This window comes from Eleutherodactylus coqui, chromosome 3 (genome assembly GCF_035609145.1).
Source record: "Eleutherodactylus coqui strain aEleCoq1 chromosome 3, aEleCoq1.hap1, whole genome shotgun sequence".
Lineage (NCBI taxonomy): Eukaryota > Metazoa > Chordata > Amphibia > Anura > Eleutherodactylidae > Eleutherodactylus > Eleutherodactylus coqui.
Window position 1 is genome coordinate 77,025,850 of NC_089839.1, and position 24,844 is coordinate 77,050,693.

The 24,844-nt window shown below is 41.9% G+C and overlaps 1 protein-coding gene across 1 annotated transcript in view; it reads right to left on the reverse strand.

Annotated features, from left to right (window-relative positions):
* Positions 1–260: 260 nt before the first annotated feature.
* The window catches only part of XRN2 (5'-3' exoribonuclease 2), a 48,953-nt gene continuing 24,369 nt past the window's right edge, over positions 261–24,844 (reverse strand). The window contains exons 17-30 of the mRNA XM_066595754.1: positions 22,150–22,285; positions 19,875–19,982; positions 18,663–18,752; positions 18,275–18,347; positions 16,785–16,868; positions 16,140–16,237; positions 12,238–12,317; positions 10,551–10,607; positions 10,395–10,463; positions 10,155–10,292; positions 9,755–9,888; positions 2,734–2,797; positions 1,185–1,284; positions 261–785 (exon numbers count right to left, since the gene is read on the reverse strand). Of these exons, the coding sequence (XP_066451851.1) occupies positions 723–785; positions 1,185–1,284; positions 2,734–2,797; positions 9,755–9,888; positions 10,155–10,292; positions 10,395–10,463; positions 10,551–10,607; positions 12,238–12,317; positions 16,140–16,237; positions 16,785–16,868; positions 18,275–18,347; positions 18,663–18,752; positions 19,875–19,982; positions 22,150–22,285 (1,294 nt within the window). The 3' untranslated portion in view covers positions 261–722. The remainder of the gene's footprint in view (positions 786–1,184; positions 1,285–2,733; positions 2,798–9,754; positions 9,889–10,154; positions 10,293–10,394; positions 10,464–10,550; positions 10,608–12,237; positions 12,318–16,139; positions 16,238–16,784; positions 16,869–18,274; positions 18,348–18,662; positions 18,753–19,874; positions 19,983–22,149; positions 22,286–24,844) is intronic.

Genomic DNA, 24,844 nt, shown 5'->3' on the forward strand with positions numbered 1-24,844 from the left:
CAAATTCTAATTTAGAACTTTATACTCCAGTCAATTTTTTTTCTAAAAAAGGTTTAGTTTCACGCATGCAAATATTTGAAAAAAGTATAGGTTTAGCCTGAATGTGTTATTAATGCTATAGTATGTAGAGCAATATAAGTCAAATCATGGCTGTGATTTCAGGACTGAATGTGACTGTAGTATAAGATATTCATGAACAGTAATTAAAACAGTAAAAGATAATAAAATGGAGGATACAAAAAAGCAGGCAGACAACTACAAATTTTCACGCCTTTATAAAATCATTTAAGATGAACACAAAAAAGAAGAGACATCGAACACTTCTGAAAATAAGGAAATCACGATTTTCTTACACGACTTTCTTAAAATATTTCCGACATCAATTGACAGTCACAAAATACAAAGTAATCTTCCCACCAAAACAGGAAGCCAGAATCTTCAGCACCTCTGCTATTGCTGCATGATGCTTCGACCTACAAAAAGGTGATGAACGCCAGATCTATACATGCTATCAGAAGTGGTCGCCAATAATAGATTTCTTACAAATGCCATTTTGTTTGTGTTTTTTTTCAAAGACATTAAATAAGATGCATTAGAATCAAAACAATCTACCGGGACAAACTAAAAACACATTTACACAGTATGTTTAATAAATTTCAGTCTAACAGAAGTAATGTGAAGTAAAAAAAAAAAAAAAAAAAAAACAACTCCGGTCTTAAAATTTAATTCCAGTTGTATCTTCCCGACTGACGTGGATTTTGGTAATTTCGTCCCTGGTTGTAATTCTGAAAAACACATCAAATGAAGTTTGTTTACAGGATTAAAATACACAAAAGCAAACAGCTTAATGCAGACAAGCCAAACCCTAACAATGATGTCATAACAAAAGCAACAACAGAACTAAATCACAAGGTAAAATACACTTAGAACATCTCCAAACAGGGCGTAAAAGGAAAGATTTGTCCGACAAGCATCGTTGGCCAACACACACAATAGTACATGGTCAACGAAAACCTACAATAGAAACAGCAACAGGTCTACTACAACTTACTGGCTTGAGAGGGATCAAAAAACAAAATATAATGCGCTCAGTCATTCTGTTACTGCCATATCATACAAGTGCAAGTTATTAGAATTCTGTACAATGATTAAATGACAATCTGATGGCTACTCTTCATCTTTACCTGCCGGTTACTGTCCTCTCTTGGTCGTTGGTAGTAATTGCTCGGTCCACCCTGCTGAGGCGGGTATGGAAGGTATGGATTCTGTAGGAGTCCGTCATTTCTTTAGAAAAACAAACAAAATGCTAGGTCATTCCACCACAACCTATTTCTAACACGTAACTGTTCATCATTGCATTTGGAAGGCAGGAACTAACGAACTGTTTTTGTTCAATTCAGTTGTGAGCGCTCTTCCTTCTGAATACTAGGTTGCTAAGTCAAAGTACATTATCCAAAGGGTAAACATAAGCAACACAGGAGAATGCTTTATTTTCTGAAAGTCCAGACCCTCTAAGGCTCACCATTCTTTTGAGTTAATTGCAGATTGCAAATGAATTCTTACAGCAAAGAATTCTGAATCTAGGGTAGGGCCCTTGGCAGATTTTTTTTCCCATCCATTATTCCGTGCAATATGTCAGAAGGTCTGATCAGGAAAAAAAAAAAAAAAAAAACCCTTCCAAGTTCTATTGATGCGGTTCTCAATTGACCGCCGTGACCTAGCAACATCAGCACTAATTGGCATAGACTGACATTTGGTATACAGTTTATACAGGAACACAAATTCAACATCTATTATGATCTAGACTGGCACCCCATATTACTAGTAACAAAAGTTTTAATTGACTTGGTGTAGCAAATCAATCCATGGACCGTTTGCGAAATAGTATCTGCATGTGCGCACACCTGACAAAAACATAGGCAACTGAAAACTTAGAATGTTCTGCCTTGTGTCAGTGTAGAAAAACTTTTGCTTTTCTCTGGAAGGAAATCTGAGACTTGAACCAAAAAGGAGGATTTAAAAAAAAAATTCTAGCATGAAAGGTAAGTCTTACATTGGTAGTATAGCCTATAGCTATGTAATACACTGCAAGCACCTTCCTGTAGCTTAGAATGAGTTCATTAGAAGTCTTACAATGGAGGAAGACAAGTAGGGACCTTTACAAACTTCTGTGTTTTGTCAGCGAACATATGTATAACATCCCTCATTATTAAACCACATCACATTCTTCCCATTGCACGGTACTTTATTAGTCTGTGGATTCTATAATCCTTCGAGACCCTTCTGCTTTTAATTCAGTCGAAGCTTAAGTAGTTAAAGAAACTGTTTTCAGTAGCAACTAATAACTACTGACCTACAGTGACACTGGCCTACAATGGGCTTGTCAGCCTTGAAAAAGTTGGACCAAAGAAGTTGATTAGTACTTCAAGAGGTTTGTAGCAAGTATCAATAGCTGGTCTGTGTTAACCCGGCCGTTCCAGCATGGAGCTTATAAAGTGGAACATTAGTTATGCCTCATTAATTTCCATGCGGCTTCTGAAAAGAAATTTGTTTAGCCTACCTTACAACCCAAAATCTTTGTTAAGTTTCCAAACTAAGCAAGGAGACAAAAAGGCAAACTATCGAAATATTCAACTACTGGAATCATTTTTTTTAAAGGATGCCTATAGCAAAAGCATTCAAAAACCGGAAGGTTGTGTTTTGACGGGTCATTTTTATTTAAAGTGCTCTTACCTTTGTGGCGGTGGCTGGTTATAAAGAGGTGGACGATTTGACCAAGAATTGGATCCTCTAGGGTCTACGGAGAACAGAAAAACACAAAACCAAAATATTAGAATGCACACAGATTTATGAACCATGCGTCCTCTCCATGTGTCTGACTGTTTTTCTTCTTCTGCATCCTACATAATATATCACTATGTCCACGTTGCAAATAATTTATTAAAAGGGTTTTATCCAACGCCAATGGACAATTTAATGCTTTAGTTTGGGGGTAAAAACAAACACTGAACTCAGAATACTTCTTTAATATGGACCCAAATGGTAAAATCACTGGTGCGCCACCCTCTACAAACTGAAAGGGATTTTTTTTTTTTTTACGACCTATACATTAGATAGGTTACACCGGTTTCATTTGTAGAATCCAGCTGACGGGATATCTGGTTCAGATACAGAATATCTTCCTGCAGACAGTGCCTGTATGTGAGCTGAAGGACCACCCACTCTTCCCTTTGTTTCCAACAATACTACAGTAGAAACACCGCTACAACAAAACAGGCAATTAGATGGATGCTCCTCTTCTAAACAAGATTGGCCAGTGCACAGCATGAAAGGCTGCTAATCAATAGATCCTTATTCAGTACACAGCACTCCAGAAATTGTGGAGCTTGCAAATCTTTGGCCTTCCGTGAGATCATCATTGTTTAAGTGAGATCTAATTATAACAGGCCCAACCAAGTATCTTCATTCTCCCTAATCGATACAGACAATTTTGGCCTTATGCACCAAGCATCTTAATTTTCTAGAATTGGGGGGGGGGGGGGGGGGGGAATCTCTAGGTCTCTCCAAATTCATATATGGATATCAAATATCCAGAATGTTAGTTTACGATCCTTAAAATTAGCAGTTTTTAAAATGATGAATTTCAATGCATTCAGATTTTGCACCTAGGAGGTCTTTTCACACAGGAGCGATAACCGTTCAGTCAATCAAGGTGGAGAATGTGGATTTTTTTATTATGGCTACATAAACTGAATGACAAATAAATTAACAAAATTATCGTTCGGCGTTCAGTCAGACAGGCTGCGCACGAATGGATTTGCATGGCAGAATCTGCGGTCTGTGTCCACACAAAGGATCCACAGCACATACAGTTCAAAACATGCTACGTTAAAAATAAAAATATATCGCTTTTTTACTACACACTTGCGGAAACTAATTGCAATTTCCGCAAATTGAGGCACAATTGCTGCATGTTCTATTTTTGTGAAAAACCCACATGGATGGCTTCCATTAAAGTCAATGGAAGCCATCCAACCCACAGCCCATCCGCAATTAACATTGTAGATAGGTCACAGATACCAGCGTCATCGCCTAGCAACGACGTGGAAAAATCCCATATTTAAAAAAAAAACAAAACAAAAAAAACTATACTGCTCATGTCTGATGGAGAGCCACAGCGTCCATCTGTAATACAAATAAGAGGCAGGAACGCAGGGTCGCCGCCCACGGTCAGGGCCAGATTCCGCTGTGGTCTCCCACATGCGGAGTGCGATGGGTCGTGTGCAGCCGGCCTTACTGGCCGCGTTTACACTGAGCGACTATCGTTTAGTTTTGCAGGGGCTTTAAGTGAAAACAAAATGGTCTTTAGGATAGACCATTTCAATGTATGATCCCTAAAACCACCATCAAGAAGTATAACCTGAATTAGCATCGTTCACTTGAATGGACTGAACTGCAGTACCAGACACGGCAGAGGAGGGGCATCCCAGTTTTCTGCTAATTGGTGGGGGTCATTAAGACTAGACAAAGCCATCAGAGTAGAATCCCAGAACAATGTTTTTCTGACTTCACGCTTTAATGCCAGTGCTGCGACTTTCTACAGCACTACCGATTTGATTTTAACCATTAGGATACAGACGCAGTGCAAAGGAATACACTTATACTTGAAAAACAGTCCATCCTGCAGGCATCATGTTATAGAGCAGGAAGAGCCGAGAAGACCGATACACGTTACACGGAATCATTTCCCATGCAGCTATATCATTTCTAGCAATGCTTATTGGGGGTTTAGAGGTCCAGTAGGCGGTCCGATCAGTGATTGACAGCTATTTCTGTATACAGGTGCCAACCCCCGATAGGACCGCCAACTGGACCTCTAAGCTATAGAATGAGCATTGCTATAATGTAAGAAATTACAAGTTCTACTGACTCCTTCCTGATAAAACCATATGTCAATCTTCTCAGCTCCTCCTGCTCCATAACACGATGCCTGCAGTTTGGACACTGTATTTGAGCTGACAGGTTCTCTGTATGTAATATTGTGGATTGCAGCAGTCACTCAATAGTTGATATCAATTGGTAGTGTCACACAAGTCTCAGGGTAGCTCTGGCGTAAAAGTTTTGTTAGGGCACATCTTATGCCTAGTCAGGAAGACACGGTAAAGCATCAAGTGGGGATTCATTTAGCTTGTAGCATGAAGATTACCATATCCCTGAGATATGCGGTTGGGCTCTCCAGGAACTTCAATCAAACTTGTATACGACCAGAGAACATGAAACTAAGAAATACTGCAATCTTGAAGCTACAAGACCCACTTTGATTTTCTGGTGCATCTCAAAAGAGAAGATAGAAGGTTTAAGAAAAAGGAGGGGAAAAAAATTTCATTTTTTTAGATTTTTTTTTTTTTAAATAAGAACTTTTGACACAAAAAACTAAATTTTTTTTTAAAGTTACTACTTTTACATTTGAGAAGTCCCCTTCAACGTCTCTCCCTGCACAACAGAATCCCGGCCAGTCCACTATGCCGGTAACTGTGGTGTGGTGGGAGACAGCTGCAGTTACCTGCACAGCCGTGTGGCCGGTTGTGCGTCTGTACAGTCCAAACGTAAAATGGGATGCCACGCTACAGGGGTGATAATGAGACCGCTTCATTTTCAGGATCACAGGTGGTTCAGCTTTTCCTAAAAAAAATGCTGCGCACCTGAGATATTTCAGTACAAGTAATAAATACTCCTGAAATCCAAAAAGTTTACAAAAACTTTACGTAAACCACTATCAAAAAGTTATAACGAATTCAGCTATAAAAAGATCTAGATGTATTTTGCAATACGGGCTGAACAGCGATCAGTAAATGCTCTGTACGTAGAGACGCGCCTTGATATTTACAAGTGCGTATTAAATATTAATACAGCAATCTTATAGAGATCGATTTCATATGCGGAACTCAAGCCTTGAATGTATCTGATGAAACTAAATGGCACTTCTAAAAAAATAAATAAAGTACAGCTAGCCGGAGGGCGATAGATGGGGGATGTGTAACACTGACGCTACAGCGCAGATGACAACAAACTATAAACTGAAGGCTCCAAACACCTACTTAAGAGAGTATTTAGCTAATCAGCTCGGCAATCAAAAGACGAGACCTCATGTTTACTGATTGCACTAATCAAAATCACTTTCACACTCAGCTAACTGACAAGTTTACCGAGTGCAAGGAAAGAAAGTCAGAAATCAGATACTCTGGTTTGCATAAAACTAAAATGTGCCATTCGCGGAGCACTAGCAGATTGTACTTGACTCCTGCAAGTTATCAGCATATAGCCAATTACTCATCAGCTGAAAATTGGCACATCAATGTCAAATCAAGGAAAAGCACAGAGGAACACCCACCGCAGCCACTTGAAAGAGGTGGCGGTATGATTGACCGTACTGCCCTTCTCCATAGTAATATCACTTGGAGAGTGTACCAGACTGTGATCCCATAAATATATGGAACACATTTTATGCGCCTTTTCTTTCAAAACATAGTTATTCTTCAATCTAGTTGTCATTCGGTACTGCAGCTGCAGCAATGCAATTTCCATTAAGAGATCCTTTCATACACAGAGATACACCGACATGCTCGGAACTTTATACCTTCTTGAGAGGTTAACCGATGCTATGCTTTAGTGCCGGAAAATATATCTAGCCTGCTGTAGGATGTATACTTAGTAGTAGCAAGCCAGCCGACTTGTTTAGACACCTTGAAGATGTTTCGTCGCTCAACATTTAACTTTCAATGCATTTATTTGTTGAAGGCAGCTCACCATAATCACCCGAGTGACAATACCGCCACCAATGGTAGTGAAAAGTACAATTTGTTTTCAAGACTTTTCTTGTATTTGTGCGAATTGCTTTCAATCAGTGGACATAGCATGACAAGGATGACCGTGATATTCATATACCCATCACCGGGTAGGTGTGATAAAGTTGCTTTAGACTACGTACCTTGATGGTATACTACCATATTGTGTTGCCAGGTCATCTCAGTGCAGTTTGTACCATAAGGTCCTAGCAACAAAATATGAGATAACTCCCTTGTTTCAAGTAGCGAGCATAAATTAGTTACCTTTTGGCAGAAGAGACCAGCTTTATTATTTTCCTTCATGATAGAAATAGAAAAAAAAGGCCGAATCGAATGCTAAAATGGTTGTTACAAGTGTATGCACTAAAAAGGGCATACAAACAGTTATTAAATGTAAGCCTCGTAAGTTATAGGGCTCAAAGATGATTGAACAGGCAGTGCGGGGAGCGGTGTTTTATAGTCACCGGCACCCAGTTCCAGCATTGTGTCCCCACACGCCAGCAGCTTGACCCTCTCTGTGCATGGAGTTCCCATTCATCTCTATTGGAGATGGACATACAGAAAGTCAAGCTGCTAGCATGCGCAAACTTCATGGGACACCGTGCTGGAACGGATCAACCAACGAGTATTAAACAGCTCTCCGGAATCTGTTGCTTCACCTCAGAGTGCCATAATGGAGTTTAGCTCAAATATGACACGTTCCCTTTAAATGATCTTGAACCCTAAGCAATCACAAGACAGCACAGGCTCAAAATCTCCTTGAATGAAGAAACCCCTTCAGAATAACCCAAAAAGAAAGTCTTCTATTCTCACATGCAGTAGCTTTATTACAGAAATTTCTGCAATGGTCCCATTCATCTTGATTGATCTTGCAGAAATCCACGAGCTAGCTGCTAAAACCAACCCCAATCACATGTCTGGAACGGATTTTCAGTTGCAGAAGTTTCTTCAACTAATCTGCCACATGTGACATCAGTCTTAATGTCAGGCATGATGCCCTTTAAAATTATACTTCACACAAACTAATGAGCCTTTACTCAAAAAGTCAAATCCCATCTAAGCTAATAGCATGACCTTTACAAGGTGATCAATCCCCCCTAGAGCAGACATATTGCAAAAGGCAGGAAGCGATATAAACATTGCAGTCTCCGATGGTTTCTCATCAGTGTGCAAGCAGGAATCAGATATTTAAAGTCTTATACATCATCCAATGCAGATTACAGAAAGTATGTAGTCTCAAAGGCCGAGCTCACATGAACGAGGCAGATTCCGCATGCGGATTTCCGCTGCAGAAGACCTGCGATCGTTGGCGGATGTGAGCAGTTTTCCGTGTGGATGTGTGCATATGCACAGTGCATTGTCCACGCAGAGGATCAATCCCCCCCCCCATCTCCAGAAGGAATTGTGTCTTTTTCCATCTATTTTCCTCTGAAATTACAAGCGTTTCCACTGCTCATACTTAATGTTAATTATGGATACAAGCGATCCGCAGGCCATACGCAGACATGTATTGAGGGCGTACAAGCAGAATCTATGCTAAATTAGAGCATGCTGCAATTTTTCTTCCGGTTGCAGACGGATTGCGGAATCTGCACTTTAAACCCGCTCGTGTGAGCCCGGCCTTAGGCTGGATTCCCATATGCAGTTTATGCCCGCCCCCCCCCCTCACTAAAGCCAGGAATTAATACAAAATGGATGGAACAGTACACAGGAAGGAGTTTTACTTCTTGCTTTTTATGCATACAAGCTTTTGGGCCATGAAACTACATGGACAGGTCCAGCAAAGTCAAATATAACCCTACTTAAAATGTAATCCTTGTTACTTAACCATATTACACATTCAAACTCCTACCAAAGTCTGTTCACAGATGTGCTGAGTGGTAGTGTAAATCTGAGACACGACAACTTTGGAAATAAACTTTCTCAAAAGCATTGTCCACTTCCTATAATATATGGCTCAATCAGGTTCATATTTATTATTTTTAAGCTAAAAAAAGGGTATTCTGGCCTTTTACCAGTAGTTGATCAATTGGAATCCACTGCTCTGGATACCAATCTATCAGCTTATCATCCGGCCCGCTGTAAGTGCAGCGGGGCCGACGCTAGTCATCAGTGGTCAGGGGTAGAAGTAAAAGCGACGGCTTCGCTCCTATTGAAATGAATGGGAGTGCTGTGCGTATATTACACCTTCTGCTCCTGTTATGGTCAGGACAGGAGGTCCACTCCGGACCATAACAGGAGCAGGAAGTGTAATTTATAGAAGTGCAATGCTCCCATCGATTTCAACGGGAATGAAGCTGGCGCTTTCCCTTCCTCCCCTGACGAGCCGATCAGCTGATAGATGGGAATTTTGATATTGAGATTCCAGATCAATTACTGATGACCAATCCAGAGAAAAGGTCATACTGTTGTAAAAGCCTGGAATAGCCCTTTTGTGTCACTTTGCCATAAGTTAATTGTGGCCGATTCAAGTAGTGAAACGTGACAGTGTATATAATATATCTGGAACACATTTACAGCTTCGTTAGGAGAGCTTTTTCTAATTGCTACATCTATCTTCAAAACTAAAATTTAATTGCTACAAATCGTTACAGCGTCCTACCATTTAAACAGGTACCATACAGACCTGTGTCCCCATGGTAACAGACTACAAACACCAATACTGCAGTCATACTCCCTTCCACACATTTCTTACTTTTTGTGAAATATGAGATAGGGGATAGACAGAAGAGTATCCCTGTAGGATCAGACTGCACAGGGTTTGTCTGGAGCCTGTAACCATGGACAAATAGTAAATGAGAAGGGATAAATCTGCTGACACGGGTAAACTAGAAGGAACATGTGATCCTTTTCTGTTGTCAGTTTTCTATTCAATTTAAAATAGAGTTGTAGAAGAACCTTGCACTTACTTGGCAACAGATTGGGAATTGGCTGGCGATGGCCCAGCATTCTGTACGCGTTCATAGGATTGTACGTATTTGGTGGCGGAGCGCTGCTGTATAGTCCACCTCCTGAGGGTCCTCTGGATTGTGGCATGGCATGGCTAGAAATATATAACACTCAATATAACAATACAAGAACAGGCATACAGAACCAGAACCGAAAGTGCGATAAGTCAAGTGGTATTTCGCTTTTAATTGCTGCAAACTTTAGCGCGTTCTTACACGATTGCTGCCAACGCTCGCCATTAACTCCTGGGTCGCACCTGGCAGTTGCAGCCCAGCAATTATCAGTAAATTGGAGTGTGCCAACGGTGGCTGCTACTGGGCACGTAATAAAAGGTCTTAAAAAGAAATAACAGACACTTACCCCAATGTTCTAAAAGCAGACTGATCCAGGTGGACTGGCTTTCTGTTTGTGTTAAAACCAAGTTGTGGCCTCCAAGGTCTGCCACTGTTGTTGTTGGCCCTCTCCCAATCTCCTGGTTTTAACGTAGCTGGTGGTTTTCTACATGTTCGAGCAAAAAAAAAAAAAAATTTTTCAAAATTTAGTTCTGACCAAAGTATTTTTTATTCTACTTGCATTCTTTTTATAATCATAATTACTTACTTTGCACCTTGTAAAACCACAGCTTTGAAAACATAATCCTCTTCATAATGCGGGTCTTTGAATTTTATGCTTAATTTAAAAAAAAAGAAAAAAATGTAAACAAAAATTCAGTTTTAAAATACGATCAGCAAATTTTACAATTTTTAAAATACATACCTAATGGAAAAATTTTGTGATAAATTTCTTAGCATAGGCACAGGAGACTCCACAGTCCTAAAAATCAAAAAATAAATAAAAATCCTAAATTAAATGCAAAAAGTACATAAAAGCACAAAATCTCTTGCAATTCCTGATTACCAACAATAGTTGGTAGAAGATTAAAAGGAAACAATCTATTAAATAACACACTTAAGTAAATACACCGTCACCCCAAGTGCACCAGAAGCCCTAGTAGTGAAGGATCTTGAGCAGCGGATCTTCGCTATTAAAGGAGATGTCTCGAGGAAGCAGTTAATTTTTTTTTTTGCCCAGTCCCCCCCATTAAACACACATTACTAAGCCCCCCTGTAAATGACATTTCTAGCTGGTTCGTACTTACCGTTCCAGCGTTTCAGCAAGTTATAAAAGTTTCCTCAAGATGGCCGCCGACTCTTTCCCAGTCGCTCGCTGCAGCCCGACGTGCGCGCTCCCGAGACGCCGCCAGCTGTGTCTCCATGGCAACCGGACGCATCGCAGCTGCCGACCAGACGCCCCGCAGCCGCCGACCAGACAGCAGGTAACCGGCGCTAGCCCCCGGCTCCCCAGCGCTAGTTCCCCCGGCGCAGCGACAGCCCCCCCGGCCTAGCGACAGCCCCCCCGGCCTAGCGCTAGCTCCCCCGGCGCAGCGACAGCCCCCCCGGCCTAGCGCTACCTCCCCCGGCGCAGCGACAGCCCCCCCGGCCTAGCGCTAGCTCCCCCGGCCTAGCGACAGCCCCCCCGGCCTAGCGACAGCCCCCCCCATCGCAGCGACAGGCCCCCCGGCCTAGCGCTAGCTCCCCCGGCCTAGCGACAGCCCCCCCCATCGCAGCGACAGCCCCCCCGGCCTAGCGCTAGCTCCCCCGGCCTAGCGACAGCCCCCCCGGCCTAGCGACAGCCCCCCCCCATCGCAGCGACAGCCCCCCCCCGGCCTAGCGCTAGTTCCCCCGGCGCAGCGACAGCCCCCCCGGCGCAGCCCGGCGCAGCGGCAGCCCCCCCCCGGCGCAGCGGCAGCCCCCCCCCCGGCGCAGCGGCAGCCCCCCCCCCGGCGCAGCGGCAGCCCCCCCCCGGCGCAGCGGCAGCCCCCCCCCGGCGCAGCCCGGCGCAGCGGCAGCCCCCCCCCGACCCATCACTTACCTGGGAGGCTTTTCTGGGCTGGGCTGGGCTGGTCTTCTCCGCTGGGCAGCTCCAGTTTCTGCACCTTCCTCTAACAGAGGATGGTGCAGAATGGCCGCTTCAGCGCGCTCCCGAGCAGTGACAGCTCGTCTGCGCATGCGCAGAAGAGCTGTAGCGGGGAGCACACTGAAGCGGCTCGTGCTGAATGGAGAAGACCGGACTGCGCAAGCGCGTCTAAAAAAGCAAGCTGCCAGCGAATTTAGACGGAACCATGGAGACGAGGACGCTAGCAACGGAGCAGGTAAGTGGAATAACTTCTGTATGGCTCATATTTAATGCACAATGTACATTACAAAGTGCATTAATATGGCCATACGGAAGTGTATAACCCCACTTGGTTTCGCGAGACCACCCCTTTAAGTTATGTTGAAGACTTCCAAAGTTTCAACTAAATATCATTTAAGTATTTCACAAGTCCATCAATCCCTTTTAATGGGACTTTAAGGACCTATTTTCAAGAACTGCATCAACAAGAAATGTATACTTTTCTTACTTATAGGGAAGGATTGCTCCATCATCAGTTTCAAGCATTCCCTGAATTCCATGGCACAGTTCTGGTGGTATTCCAGTTAGCTATGGAAATAAAACAGAATCAGTTTACATTCAACATAACAGCTACCAGTACTGAAAGAAAATGTGCAGTTCAAAACAATTCTATGACTTGTACACAAATAAGCACATCTTAGCCAGGATTAGCAAAACAAAGTATGATAACAGCACAACACCGAACTCCAACCCTTCAATCCAGTGATCACTGGCGGTCTCTACACCTGGACCCTCGGCCAATGAAACTTTTGACATTTTTCATAGGTCTGCTGAAATAATAGTGAAAGATTTTAAAGATAATTGTTCCCTCTCTCTAATAGCATAAGCTGTGCACTTAAAGGGATTCTGTCAACAGGTGAGCTCAGTCAGAGGCGGGCCGTGCTGGCTTTTCACCGTTCACATCATACCCACTGATAGCTCTTCTCCCTGTACACAAGTGTAAAAACCAAGTAATCGTGCTGATCCGGATAAAGTTGTATAGATTTTTTTTACTACTATTCCACAAGAAAAACAGGCTTTTAAATAACAAAAAAAAAAAAAGTTTGAATCTGCATCACTGCATTCTAAGACCAGTAACATTTATATTTTTCAGCCAGCAGAGCTTTGTGTGGTTTTGCTTTTGGTAGAAAGTTGTTAGTTCTTATTGGTACTGTTTTGAGTTTGGATTAAACTGGTTTTTTTTGGGGAAGGGGGGGGGGGGGGGAGGAGAGCAACAGAAAAATAGCAATTCTAGCATTATCGTTTAGAATTTTTATTACAGCGTTCACCATGCGAGAATTAAAATATTTTCATTGTCTGGGTTATTACAAATGCACGTAATTATCCCCCTCTACTCTTCCTTAGTCAGACCTCATCTGGAATACTGTGTCCAGTTCTGGGCACCCCACTTTAAAAAAGACGTAGACAAACTGGAACAAGATCAGAAGAATCACCAAGATGGTGAGTGGTCTGCAAATCATGTCCTATGAGGAACTGTTAAAGGATCTGGGAATGTTTAGCTTGCAAAGAAGAAGGCTGAGAGGAGACTTAATAGCGGTCTACAAATATCTGAAGGGCTGTCACGTTGCAAAGGGATCAGCCATATTCTCATTTGTACAAGGAAAGACTAGAAGCAATGGGATGAAACTGAAGGGAGGAGACACAGATTAGATATTAGAAAAAACACTGACAGTGAGGGTGATCAATGAGTGGAACAGATTACCACGGGAGGTGGCGAATTCCCCTTCAATGGAAGTGTTCAAACAAAGGCTGGACAAATATCTGTCTGGGATGATTTAGTGAATCCTGCACTGAGCAGGGGGTTGGACCCAATGACCCTGGAGGTCCCTTGCAACTCTACTATTCTATGATATTTTCTCTGCAGGAGGCAGGGCTTAATAGGTTGAGTTACATGGCAGAGATGATGGCCTTTGTCTGGTTCCCGGCTGGAATAGGAACCCTTTGGTACCTTGCGATCATACTGCAGAGTGCCAATGGGCATCATCTACTTACATATTGCAGTTTAGACAATGTTCAGCGCCTCATTCAAAGACACACAGCGTCCAAATGAATAAATATATTTGCACTCACCTGGTGCTCAGCGGATCACCCCAAGTGGGAGATCCGCCGGCACCTAGTGTCCAAAGTGGCTTGTCATCCTTTCTCCTTACTCTCAAACCAGCTGGAGAGGAGACCCGGGAAGGAAAGCCCACTGGGTAACCAGGGCTTAACAGGGAACAAGTTACAAAAAGGAAAAAAATCTTCTCTGTGCTCCAAGGGTTAAAGGATTAGCATAGACAACAGGGTGCGTATTTTTGGCTTGAGAAAGGCGTGATTTGAAACGCCGAAACGCGTAGCAATAATAAAGATTGGTTTAATATAAACCTACGTGGTCTACGACCCTGTGGTCTATGCTAATCCTTTAACCCTTGGAGTGTGGGAAAGATTTTTTTCCAACTTGATACATATTGCAGTTGTTATTAATCGTGGTATGTAAGGGGTTAAACTGATAGGATCCAAGGTTACTCCTCTCCTGGAAGTTTGAGCAGGAGCCTGGCTGTCAGTAGACAGCCAAGCCACAGCCTTTAAAAAGATGTGCAGGTTTAACGCCAATAAGTGAGTTCAGTAAATAGGGGCATTGCGGTCTCTAAGGGATTAGAAGGAAGAAGAAGTTGTGCAACATCCCACTAGATAATATTTCATCTATATTTAGTAATTTTATGTAGAACAGCTAGGGACTGTTTTTTAATTTTGATATTTAGTATATAATAAATAGAAAGGATTGTGAAATCCCAGTAAATCCCTTTAACCTTACCCAAGGTAAATTTGTGACCCCTTAATCCCTCTGATGTTCATAGTAACATAGCAAAGCTGAAAGGAAAAATACATGTTCATCCAGTTCAGCTCACTATGCTAAATTGTTGATCCAGAGTAAGGAAAAAAATAGCCATGATGTAGAAGCCAATTTATCTCATTTGAAGGAGGGGGTGGGGGGAATCCTTCCCAACTCCAAATCTGGCAATCAGAATAAATCCTTGAATCAACGATCCTTCTTAAGTAAACTAGTGATTTCTAACATGTAATCTAGTCCATGCCCCACCTATACATTAAATAGAATTCTCTATCCCCACGTCCTCAGGCGGAGTTCCATAAATCGCACTGCTCTTACAGTAAAGAACCCCCTTCCATGTTGGTGTAGAAACCTTCTTTCCTCTTGATCTAGAGGATACCAGGAGTGTGACTCTAACAATAGGGTATAAACAGATCATGGGAGAGATCTCTGTATTGTATCATGATATACTTATACATAGTTCTTAGTGTGCCCCCTTGTTACAGTCCTGGGTATAAATAGATGGGAAAGATCTCTGTACTGTCCCATGATATATTTATACATAGTTATTAGGTTGCCCCTCAGCTGTCTTTCTAAACTAAACAATCCCAATTTTGATAGTCTATGGGTATTGTAGTCTGCCCATTCCATTCATTAACCCAGCTGTTCACCTCTTAACTCGCTCTCAAGCGCTAATATAACCTTCTTGAGTGCAGATGCCCAAAACTGTCCACAATATCTCACATGTGGTCTGATCAGCGACTTGTTAAGAGGAAAAAGTGTTCCCTGTCATGTGCCTCTTAATACATTATACAATTTGCCTTGGCAGCAGCTGCCTGACACTGGTTGCTCCAGTTACATTTACCATTAACTGAAATCCCCAAGTCCTTTTCCATGTCAGTTTTGCTCAGTGTGTAAGGGCGACATGTATTTTTCCAGCCGATGTGCATAACTTTACATTTATCAGTGCTAAACCTCATTTACCCCTCTTCTGCCCATGCCCCAATTTATGCAAATCCACTTGCAACTGCATACTATCCTTTAGTGTTTATTACAGTTCTGTATCCTCTGCAAATATTGTTATTTTACTGTACAATCCCTCCATGTTGCTGTTAATATATTAAAAACAGGGCCCAGTACTGCCCCCGGTGGCACCCCACTAGTAAGGTTGACACAGTATGTACCATTAATAACCACCCTCTGGTTTCTATCACTGAGACAGTTACTTACCCACATTATCGTCCAGACCAAGCATTCATATTTTATGTGTGACAGTATCAAACTCATTTAGTCTAAAATGAGTGATAAGACCATAAGCATATAATTCCAAACCATCCAGAATAGCGATTCTTATACCTATGAATGCGTTCCCACTGACCCAACTTGAATAAGCAACTGGTTATCATAGTTTTCCTATTAGTGTCATTAAAAGTTGTAGTAGTACTTACATACATCCAACTTACTATGAGAAACATGACAATTCCATGCCAGTACATTTATGCAGATTTTAGGATTTGTATGACAATTGGACAATCATGTACCTCTCCAGTATTGGTCTTGTACAGCTCGTGTATGAAGTCGTTTAGGAGATGCTGCTTCCCAACAAACAGATGATCACCTCCAAGACAATTTCTTCTCACTAGCACAAAGAAAGAAAGCGCTGCTTAGTACAAACCATTCCTTATTCTGAGAGTATCTTCAACCGCTGCCATTAAGTTCATTAACACATAATCCAAACACAAGCTAATTCATTCCTGCGTATGATTTCGGCTTTCATAAAGCAATTTAAAAACTTAATTACACAGCTAAAATTCCCACTTTTTTCTAATTGTTTGGTGGTTGTGGTTTTAACAGATACTCATAAAAAGGCTTTTCCTGTGAAAACAGATCATTTAAGTCACACAAGAAACCTGTAAATGAGAGTTTAATTAACAAGTTTTAATGCAAGGTGGCTCTATTCTACTTTGTACCCGTTAAGGCTCCATTTTTGCATCAAGGATCATTCAATTTACTGCAATTAAATCATCTATGAAGCAAAAGGTTACAGATTTGTTTAAAGGCAATCAATAGCAGCCATCCATTATATCTTGTTCATTTGCAGCCTAGCAGAGCATAAATGACAAGTACGCTAATGCAAAAAACCTTCGTGATTACACAGACAACACAAACGAATATCATAATCTTACTTTCATCAGGAGTGAGGTCAGGGTAAACCTCTTCCAAAGCAGCTCTTAGACGACGCTCATCAACAAATGGCAACAGAGCAACACCTGAAGGGGAAAGGAAGCAATCAATTAACTAAAGAAGGCGAGGAGAATCGTAAGGAGACTAATGAGCCTGGAACAATACAGGCCAACTTCACAAAGTCTGAGGGGGAAAAGCGTCAACTTTTGTTAAAGCGCGAAAGTCTAGACATAACGCAAGCTGCTGGTTAGGTGTTTCAAAAGTTAACATACCGCATTAAGGGCCCGTCCACAATGGTGCTTTCACGTATGCGAGAAACGCGTATGGACAACATATAATTGTTTGCATGTATGGTTTGATACACTATCCGTTTTGGATATAAAAATGTACACTTCACTAAAATTTTCTTCATAAAGTTTGGTAGTTCTACTTTTTTCTTTTAAAGACATTTGATCACAAAAAAAAAAAAAAAAAAAACACTTAAAATTACATTTATGGAAGCTTACAGCTATATGTCTACATAGGTTTTGTATTTGACTGCAAGGGTTCAAAAAAAAAAAAAAAATAGTATGCGTTTCGATATGCTTGTTTTATTGTAAAAATTGTGTGCGTTTCACAGATAACCAATATGACAGTGTGGACGGGCCACGAGGCTCTGCGCACGCTGCATCTGAGCCCGATGTTTGGATCGTATACATACCAGTCATACCCACAAGGCTGCACTCGCCCTATGAGTTAAATGCAAAAAGGCCACTTAGTTTTCCAATTGGGCTGGTATATTTTTTCCTACTGTATAGGAATGGGCAGCAAGCAATTTTTTTTTTTACAAGTGGACTCAATTGGGCACGTATGACTACACAGTGACATAAATCTAAGCCTTCTGTTGGAGAATCACATGGGGAAATGTAAGATGTATACCTCTGGCAGAAAGCTCAAGCCCAGTCTGCACAGAGCCTTTGATTGTATTAGAACTGAACGCACTTAGATAACAAATATTTAGATTTCGCATTAGGATAAAATTCCTTAGGTGTACACGTCAAGTGGAACAGAGTATTGCATTGCTGCTGACGGAGTAATTACACCCATAATGCATTTGCATAACAAAAATTAGCGCCAAGAACTATAAGGCCCCCCCCAATATGCTCTTTCTGTAGTTCTGCACCTGGTTAGTCTTGTAGGAAAACCGAGTTTTTATAAGACATCAACTCATGAACACTCATGGTCGAAGCAGAAACGTATCCAACAATTTGGAACACTTGGAGTCTCCTCACTACTCCTCACATAAAACAAAGATCAGAAGGCACTAAGGAGATGAGACTAGAGAGAAGCAGGTAGAATTGTGTTCTTTGCATCTCCAGCAGCTCCTGAAACGCTGGGCTTTATGCTGTGCATTTCTCAGACTACTACATCATTTGCTCAACATTTACTTAATTACACAGTAGACACATTTTATGTGTGTTATATTAGACAATTCAGTAATATTGGCAATTACCTTGCCAGGCAAACTTTTTTCCATTTAAATCGATAGCAAAGTCATCAGGGTAGAAGTCAATTATACTGGATTCCTGTTAAAGAATTAGAAACATGGTAGTAAAGATCTCCATTTGTAATGTCTGCGAGAAATACATACTTGGAGACAATTGAAAACATTTTAAAAGCATTATTCAGTGACTTATTTAGACATCAGAGCAATACTAGAGCCGGTCAAACAGCTCAAAGGACATCAGTACTGTGAACAAATGGGCTCAGAAATACGTTTAATAGAGAGGCGATTCATCAATTAAAATCCATAGGGAAGCAGGAAATGGAAGGTCGGTTCACACTAAACGGTGTTACAAGTTGGGGGAAATACCAGCAATAAAAGAAGAAATCCCACTTACTGGATCTGACATGAGTCGTCGCCATGTGACCGGCAGGAAGTTACCACTGGCAGCAGGAAATACTCCCATCAGCTGTTCAAGTGGTTTGAACTAGGAACAAGAATACTTTACATTAATGGCGTGGAACAAACCCGTGACATACGATCACATATTTTTGCTTCAAAAAGCCTTTTATTTCCTTTAAAGTGGTATTCCCATCTCAGCTTTTTATAGCCAAGATGGAAACCATAGCCATGGCTACTTAGCTGAAACCTAAGGAAGGAACTGAGCGCTTAGCAGAACGTTCTCTTCAATGCGACCTATGGACACAGTGCTGCACTAAGCGCTCGGCTCTTTCCGACAGGTGATCAGTACAGAGCAGCCAGGTTTTCCCATCTCAGCCAAGATGAGAATACCCACTTAAAAGGCTATGAACACATTTTGGGGAACAAGGTGGTAGTCGCGGGCACAACCTTTGGCTTTTTTCACCAAAATGCCTGTATTTTGACGTGACAAATCATTTTGGCGAAGGATTTTAATTCAATTTTGCACTGTAATTAAAGCATGACTGACTTTTTAGCATAAACCATTCTGTGTACATCAGGTAGAACACCATTTCTGGCCATTATAGGACCTGTATGTATATGTAAATTTTCACTACTCTGACAGTATATCTAATTCGTAGTCTTCCCTGAGCTGGTGTGTACAGTCTGTTATGTCTTCTATTACGCACATCCCACAAGAAGCAGCATTATGTGATTTCATTAGCTACAAGATGGGGGGGGGGGGGGGAGAAATGAGATATATATATATATATATATATATATAAAAATAAATAAAATCACTTACTAGGAGCTGCAGCCAAATCTATGCAATTCTCTTAGCCTGTCTCTCCTCCTCACTGACTTCTATAGGCAGCATGAAACAAATTCCCCGTCCCACTTGTAGTCTGTCACTTTTACTAGAGACAGACTTCACATAGCAGGCAATGGACAGCAAATTGGAATGAAGACCCCCAGAGACCAACCCCTTGAGAGGCAATTTCAGCACAAACAATTTAGAGTTCATAAAGTGATTTGCACTCTTGCCACCCATCACATTGGCCATCACACACACAAGTTTGCTGAAAAGGTGAGAGATCATTTAAGTAGAACATTACTAAATTAATGTATATAGGGCTATGTTTTTTTGGTTTGCCTATAGCGCAGAGTCAATCTTTTTTCAGACACTTACAGGTTTGGTGTTCTTTTCAAATTCTTCAAAAAGTCCAGAAATATTTTCAAAGTCCGAAGCAAAAGGAGCATAGTGAAACGGAAAGAACCATTTCCAAGAAGCACAGCCCTGGTTCAAAGACAAAATTAAAAGCAAATTTATAACCTAAGGCTTTGTTCACACTCACGGATTTCCACTAGAAAACTTAATGATAGCTTAGCAAGCAACGCCATTTCATACTGAAAATTCTGGCAAAATGCCGGACTGCTGGCCAGAAATCAAAGGAACCTTACTCCAGTCAATGGAGAGGCCGTATGGCACTATTTGATGCAGTCATAAGAAGGAACCGCTCGGCCGGGAGGGCGCTAGGGAGAGTCAAGCGTTGCTAAGAGACGTTTATATTAAGTGCTTACCAGGCTGACTGTTGTCATGTCCCCAAAAGTATAGTGCATTATGGAAAACTGACCACTTGAAAGGAGGCTCTAGTACCCTATTGGGCTGACTCTAGCATGGATACAAGATGTGATATGGGCATGCATGGAGGTTCTAATAATCTGTTGGGCCATCTCTAACTTGGATGTAGGATGCCATACAGGCGGGCATGGAGGCTCTAGTACCCTGTTGTATCACCTCTAGCTTGGATGCAAGATGTGATATGAGCGGGCATGGGGGCATAGAGGTGCCGTAAGGTATCCTGCGACATATCGGCCCACATTTGCTGCAACAGCCTCCAAACCTGTAGGCTGACGAAGCTGGTATCCCAGATGGTTCCAGACCTCTAATCATTGGCATAACTGCATGAGATTTAACAGCATGCTGAGTTTTGCAGCATAACTCCTCCTCCCGTAGGGGCAGTTTTTTTTTCCTCCCCCCCCCCCCCCCTTTCTTCTTTTTTAAGACTTCACAATGTGTATATTGATAAAATAAAGAATACTTATAAAATATAGTTTAGGGTAACGGGTGCTCAAAAACGTGACTATAAAAAAAAAATAAATCAAACTATCCCTTTAAGTTCAAAGTGCTGTCCAAGGGAACCACAACTCAGTAATCCCCCTCTCTCCTGGCAAATGGGAGCCCATTGCAAAAAGACTGCTACTCGGGGAGTCTCCACATGACCATTTGAATGACTACATGTAATACTATGTTCGCTCTGCAGTGGCCATCCATAGCTTCTCTTGACGGTTACATCAGCTTAGAAATCAGCTACTAGGCTCGCAGTGATCGGCTGATTCCCTGATGAAACTAGCACTTAAAGAGCTGCGGAATAAGTTGGCGCTATACAAATAAAAGTTTAATTATATTAACCACGGTGACTTGACTGGTGGCATTTGTACAAATTATGACAGTACGATCAGACTACACATCAGGTTTGTCGTTAGTAGCGCCATGGGGAGACACAGATCTGCAGGCACACAATGGGAGCATTTTAAAGCAAGCCTATTTGCATTGCTGCAAGAACGTAGAACTGTAAGAGGACATAATAGTACAAAGTAATACAAAAAACCACAAATGCTAGTAATTTATCCTAATACTCCACCACTTCCCAAATACTCTAACAAGCAGCATAGAGGGCACAATACGGCCCCCGATATATCTTGACATAGCTTCTAGGTGCAGAGCCGGTTGCATCACGTTTGTGAGCAGCGGATGTAATTAACAACGCAGTGAAATTTTAATTGCAGCAGTTCGAGCCACGAGTCTTCGATGTGCTCCTATTCCGATCTAAATCATTACTGCAGGCCTCAGCGTGAAAAACTTGACAGACAAGAGTATTGAAAAAGAACCATTCTAGCAATAATGACAGAGCACAGCATGGCTAATGGAAAATGATATTAACACTTTACACACACAGCAGATAAGTATGACAACTGTTGCTTTGCAGGTAAACTTTAGCTTTCCTCAACCCGATATATTATGTGCCTCCTATTCTCCCCAGGCATATGAATGCTTATTAGTCGGCCTTGTACAATTGCTCTATATTTGTAACTAATCTTTCGCCTAACATTTCAATTATGAAAAGATTTTCATCAGGCGCTGATCACTTCAATTACACTGCACTTCATGTAACATCACAATATTGCAGGGCGAGCAACTGACTGTTCCTTTGACAGCTTGCCAGCACTTATTAAATAATTGCGATTCTTTGCAATTTTGTCTATTCACCCTACTGACATGCAGCAAAGAGCTGATGTAAGCTCAGTCTAAAACAAGCCACAACGCCTTTACGAACTGGATTCCAATTACATTAAATGTTGGGAGTCTGGCAGCTCGTAGCAGAGATGTGCCCACCACATACCTGGTAATAGTATCGCAGCACCCAACAGAGACCTTCAACGTAGGACTGCACCACCTTACGGCGGAACTTCTCATCGGAGGCGTCAACATCAAATTTGTTTTTATAGTAGCGCTGTTTCCAGCCGTCTTCCCATAACCTGCAAAATTGACAACTTTTATATGCTGAGCACTTCATACAGTGGAATCTTACAGAATAAATAAATCTACCAGGGTAAATATTGTGGTATTGGACGTTCTATGTGAATAGGTTCTCAGAAAATACTATTTGCAGCACCTGAAGGCTGTGAAGCCATAATGTGGGAGGATCCTAATAGCGCCTATAATCTGTTAGATTTCAATGGCTCGGGGAAAGGATGAGAATAGTCCACTTTTACTGAAAATTGATTTTAATTTGAAAGTTTTACAACTTTTTAGGACTAAAGTATACAAGGAAATGGAATTTTTACCACCTCCGCTTGAAAAAAAAAATGTTTTAAGTATGCATGGCTCAAAGTTATACCGTAATTTTTAGACTGCAAGAGCCCACTTGACTATAGGACGCACCCCAGCTTTAGACAACAGAAAAAAATATTTAAAAATACTAATTTAAACATTTCTTGGGGTGTAAGAAAGTGAAGGGGTTACCTTCATTAACTTTGGTGTTCTAGTATAGAAAAGGGTTGACCGTGAACAGCCAGCGCCTATTGAACGTAACAATGGCGCAAGCACATAAGTTCACATTATACACATAGACTGCTGCCCACACGTGCAGCTGGCATGTTAAGCACTGGTTTTTTTTTTGCCACTAAATCCCCACATAGAAGTGTAGTAACACATGACCCCCGGTAGTTGCTTCCTGGTCACATGGTTATGACATCTGCGGTCCTGCTGCTACTGTCTGTCCCTGTGTGTACAGAGGAGGACCTGCACTAGTGATCTCTATCATCTACTAGAGGGGACTACTCCTGCCCTGCACTGATCGGGCAGGGAGAAGGAGGACGGTGCAGCCACGGTATGTATGGCTGCAGAGTTCTCTTGATGATTGGGTAGTGCTCTCTATCATCAAGGCAACGGTCAAGGCTCTCTGGATCTACCAGACCCCCCCTCCCCGCGCCTCTGGATGATAAGGTGCAGATAAATAGTCTTACAGTCAGCAAAATACATTTTTATCTTTCCCTTAAGCATTTAGAGCATTGCCCGATTGTGGCAAACGTTTTGAGTAATCATAGTATTCCATTGGCACAAATTTTTGTAGAGCCTGCAAATTACTGTATTTGTCAATTATGTGATGGAAGAAGAGTAGGACAGATTATTATTCAATGTCTCCACATTTTAGACTGTCAAAAAAAAAAATTACAAATGCACACAACTTCAGAGGTCCACTGTACACATTGTGATGCTGCACAGTAATGCCCCTTTTACATGAGCCGATTGTTTGAACCAGCGATGTCACCTGTAACTTGTTCGTGCAGAATGTTTTAGAAGACAGATAATTGCTCACATCTCGTTCAGCGCTTCACAGAAACTTCACTTCTGATGCACCGGCTCTGCGCATGTGCCGGCTGGGTGGCAGCTGGCACATAGAGCGGAGGAGACTCCAGAGAAAGTAAGCAGGAATTCTCACAGCAGGATCCAACCCAGCCGTCTGCATGGTTTGTCTGAGCGAATATCGTTATGTGTAAGCAGGCCATATGGGGTGCTACAGAGGTCATTCCCCTGTCTATGGAATGTGGGGATAATTGTCAGAGGTACTAAGGATATAAAAATGTATCAGAATTTTTTGTGTAAAACTGACATGTTTGCATCGTTCTTCAAGCAACTGCATTATCTTAACAGGACTCTGAAATGGACCAAGATCCTTTTTTTTGTTTAAAAAAAAAAAAAATCAATCTGTCTTTACCTACACATTGATCTGCCAAATGGCAGGTTCTCTTTAAAAAGCAAGCGTAGCTAACTTGGTTAGTCTCCAAAGCCCTTCATTTGTAGGGTTGTACCGTGTATCCCTGAAAATAAGCCCTACCCCGATTGTTCAAGGAGGCTTGCAATATGAGTAATACCCCAAAAATAAGCCCTAGCTACATTACAAGACAAAACAAAAAAATTTCAAAAAAAGATTAACTAGCAGTCTCTGTCCAGGTCCCACCCGTTCTCCAGGGCTCTGTCACGATTCCCTCAGTCCTTGGCCGCCCATACAAGATTACTTCCTGGTTACAGGATTCATAAATCCCGCCTCCAGGAAGCAAAGTCTGAGCAGTACTCGAAGACCCAATCACAGCCAATCAATGCAGGACTCGATGAACCAATCACAGCCATCGCATTGGTTCATCGAACGTTGCTCAACCAATCACAGCCATTGCTTCCTGGAGGCGGGATTTATGAATCCCATAACCAGGAAGTGACCTGTGGGTGGCCGAGGACTGCAGGAACCACGCCGGAGCTCTGGTGAGCAGTAGGATGGACCTGGAGTGAGCCTGCTAAGTATAATAAGACATACCTGAAAATAAGACCTAGTGCCTCTTTTGGGGCAAAATTAACACAAGACACGGTCCTATTTTCGTGGGAATACAGTAAATATCTTGCAGCAATGCGAGGGTCGACAATAATCCAATTCCTTCATGTCTCCCCAGCTCTTGGATTTACTACTATTTCATTTTAAAGCGCCAAGGTCCTTGATAAATAAAGTAGCCATCCAAATTACAATTTCTTCCCCTTACCCC